The following is a 3,302-nucleotide window of genomic DNA, read 5'->3' on the forward strand; positions in this document are numbered from 1 at the left end:
TTTGTTTTTTTCTTAAAAAATGAACAATTTCTGGTTGGAGTGCACCAGATAGTAAGCAGAATTATTTTTTTTCTTACTTCGATGTCCCTTCTGGATTCCGTACCATTCTTTTAATTTCTTATCATTTTGTTTAGCTATAACTGAATTATGTTTACCAGCTTCATCCTCTGATCATTGCCTCTCTCCTCCCTCAACAGCAATGTCACTGCATGACTGACACCCCAGTGATCTGCACAAGCCTCGTTCGGCTTAGCCTAACCTTCCTGTGACTCACCGCGCTCTGGCCGGGGGGGCATGCCTTGCATGATATGCCTGCCTTGCCTGTCTGCATACTGTTTGCATGATCCCTGCATTGACTCGAGCCTTCAAGTAACCAGCAGCAGCACTAACATCCTCTCTGCAGTGTTGTTTATTTTAACCCCGACCTAGTCTAAAGACGGATGGGTCGGCCTCCTCTTCCTCCCCATAGTTCCTCCGTCAGCGTTCGGCCTCGTAACCGCTCATCCTAAAGCTCTTGAGTTACAGCCTCCCCCTCCCTCCCCACGGACTCGCTTGCCTGTTACAGCTCGGGGTTATGTTACATCCACAGGGAAGGGTAGGTTACCGCGTCTGGCCCTCCATCAACCCCTTCATTTAACACGCTTTTTACACAAGCATTTGTGGTGGATTTAGCCGTCAGCGGCGCTAAGACAACTTCAGAGACACGTTTTCCACACATCGGCTTCAGTTCGGCCGGACGAACAAGTTACTGTTACTCTCGGAAAAACGCGTCTGCTGAAAGTCCACAAAGTGTGTCAAACCTTTATTTATCTTCTGGCTAGAACAACTTTAATTTTTTTAACCAAATACATTGATTTACAGAAGCTTTAGACGACAGGAGAGTTTGTGTGGTTTGACTGTTGGTTTGTGCGCAGATTTGCAGTGGAAACATTCAGCAGAAAATGTGTTTTACATGGACAGCATTGTTACAAACTTTTTTATTATTTTTTATTTTTTTAAATGTAAAACCCCTCATTAAGCCCACCAGCTTGCCTCAGATAACTCATTCCTTAAAAACTATATTTATTTTTTTAGTCTCCAGATTGACGATTTAAACTTTAAATTTAAGGCAAAAAAAAACCACTTTTTAATTATATTTATTTTTTTCTGTTACTAGGAAGAAAACTCCCACAGATAAATAAATTATATACTGTCAAAAATGTAATGACAGGACTTAGTTTTTAACGACACCAAAGAAAGGAAAAGACTGCAACGCAACAAGAATTAATAAATTATTAATAAGGATTTATTCACTTTCAAATAAAATGGACAAACCAATTATTATTTATATTCTAAATTTATTGATTTAGAATAATTTGGCTGCTTTAAAATGGCTGAGTGAGTTAAAGTATTTTCATAAAACGGTTGGAAATATCTTGAATCATTAATATGAGAGAGATGAATAATCCTCAATTAAATGTTCTTTTTAAAAACAACATTTTTAGCCTTTTAATTGATCATCTGTGTAGTAAATATAAGGTGGGCTTAACGAGGGCTGGTCTTAACCCCGTTTTAGTGTTTTGTTTATATAACCTCACTAACTCATGCCATTTGTTTTATCTGAATGGCTTATTTATTCTTTCGCCACATGTACAGCAGTGTTACTATATATTGTTTTTGTACCAGTAGTATTATATCAGCTAAAACTGTTACAACAAGATCAAAATAACTTATGCAACAGAAGGAGAAGCGTCGGTGTCAGAGTGCAATGTTTAAGAGATGAATTTCTTTGTAAATTCACTGTACAGATTGTGATAAGGAATTCAACAGAAATAAAAAAAACTATTTGCAGTATCCATTAATAAAATGATCAAATGTTATGTTGGGGATCATCAAAAAAGCCCTTTATTTTAATAGGACCGTAATTACATGCTTTTACTTTGAAGGGGTATTAACAAAGCAAATTGGTCTTAAAATAAATGTTTTTTACTAAAAATATAAATCAAAGGGGGGACTTTTTTTCCTTCTGTTTCCTCCTCGTGTCTGTTTTGTAAAGTAGCCACTATTGCCCCTCACAAGGTATTTCCCAGAATGCTCTTAACCGTCCATCCTCCCAAGTTTGGTTCGTTAAGAAGAGTGAAGTGGAACTTAACGAAGTTTTGCTGAACCTGCTAAGATTTTACTATCAGGGATGCAGAGAAGAATGTTTTTATTCTATAAATGTTTACCCTAAAGAGAATGTTACGTTAAAATCAACCCCACAGTGTTTTGTTTTTGACTTCTTTGGTCTGTTACCTCCATATTACCAGATTTCAGAAATCGGTGTGGCCAGTGTTCCTCAGTACCAATTTCTTGGCAATAAATAAGGACAAAGTGCGTTTTCAATGCACGCTTCTTTAAATTCACACAGCATTTGGTAATTCTTGCACACTTTATCATTGTATTTGGTTTTTTATACATTTTTTTTACTGTCTCTAAGTTAAAAAGAAAAAAAAAGAATCCCCCGGTATTTAGTGACATGTACTCTGCTTTTATTGTGGCGGAGACATCAAAAGTTCCAAACACATGAAATTGTCTTTTCTTTTAGAAAAACAAATGAAAGTTTTATTTTGAAAATCTACAAAATATTTCTTTACATCCTAAAGTAGCAAGTAATCCTCCATTTGCCAACTTTTCTATTGCTTGTATACAAAGACTTTGTACATATTGTTTGTGTCGTGGGACAGGAAGTGTACGAATGAGGGAAGAACCATATCGAGTTGGAGGGATTTCATTTAGCATCTGTACAGTAGTGAAGACCTACTGATGGAAATGTGCTTCCTACACCATGAAACTTTGTAAATAAAGCTTGTATAAAACTAAATGTTTTTGCCTTTTTTATGCTTTTTCCAGTATTTTCCTTTATGAAAACCACTTTGCAAATTGAATAAAAATGTAGTAGTAAGCAGAATAGATTCACATGTTTTATGCTTTTATGACATGAAAAGAATCCATTTACAAAAATAGCAGTTTTGTAGCCAATAAAGAAAAGCCTCAAATATGACTCTTCTTTGCTTTAATGGAGGCCCTTTGGCTTTCAGGAGATCATTATACAAAGGAAACGCTCCTCAGGCGAGACCGCTAAAGCAGATGAAGTGATTCAGATCCATTTCAAACTGGCTCCCATCATGCTTTGCTGTGCACTCCCTGCAGAATTCAATTATGTATTTCACTTATGCACGTCAAAGACACCTTTTTCCTCACTAAATAATACCGCTCTAGTATTTTGTTGTTCCATATTAGGCAATGGAAAATCCGGAGTTCTGATGGGAAACTAAAGCTGG

At 36.5% G+C, this 3,302-nt stretch overlaps 1 protein-coding gene across 2 annotated transcripts in view; it reads left to right on the top strand.

Moving 5' to 3' along the window:
- The window catches only part of hook3 (hook microtubule-tethering protein 3), a 21,273-nt gene extending 18,431 nt beyond the window's left edge, over positions 1-2,842 (top strand). For both annotated transcript variants that reach the window (XM_036214504.1, XM_024299410.2), the window contains one exon: positions 198-2,842. In XM_036214504.1, the coding sequence (XP_036070397.1) occupies positions 198-213 (16 nt within the window). In that variant the 3' untranslated portion in view covers positions 214-2,842. The remainder of the gene's footprint in view (positions 1-197) is intronic.
- The last annotated feature ends 460 nt before the right edge of the window (positions 2,843-3,302 follow it).

This window comes from Oryzias melastigma, linkage group LG12, assembly GCF_002922805.2.
Source record: "Oryzias melastigma strain HK-1 linkage group LG12, ASM292280v2, whole genome shotgun sequence".
NCBI classification, from domain to species: domain Eukaryota; kingdom Metazoa; phylum Chordata; class Actinopteri; order Beloniformes; family Adrianichthyidae; genus Oryzias; species Oryzias melastigma.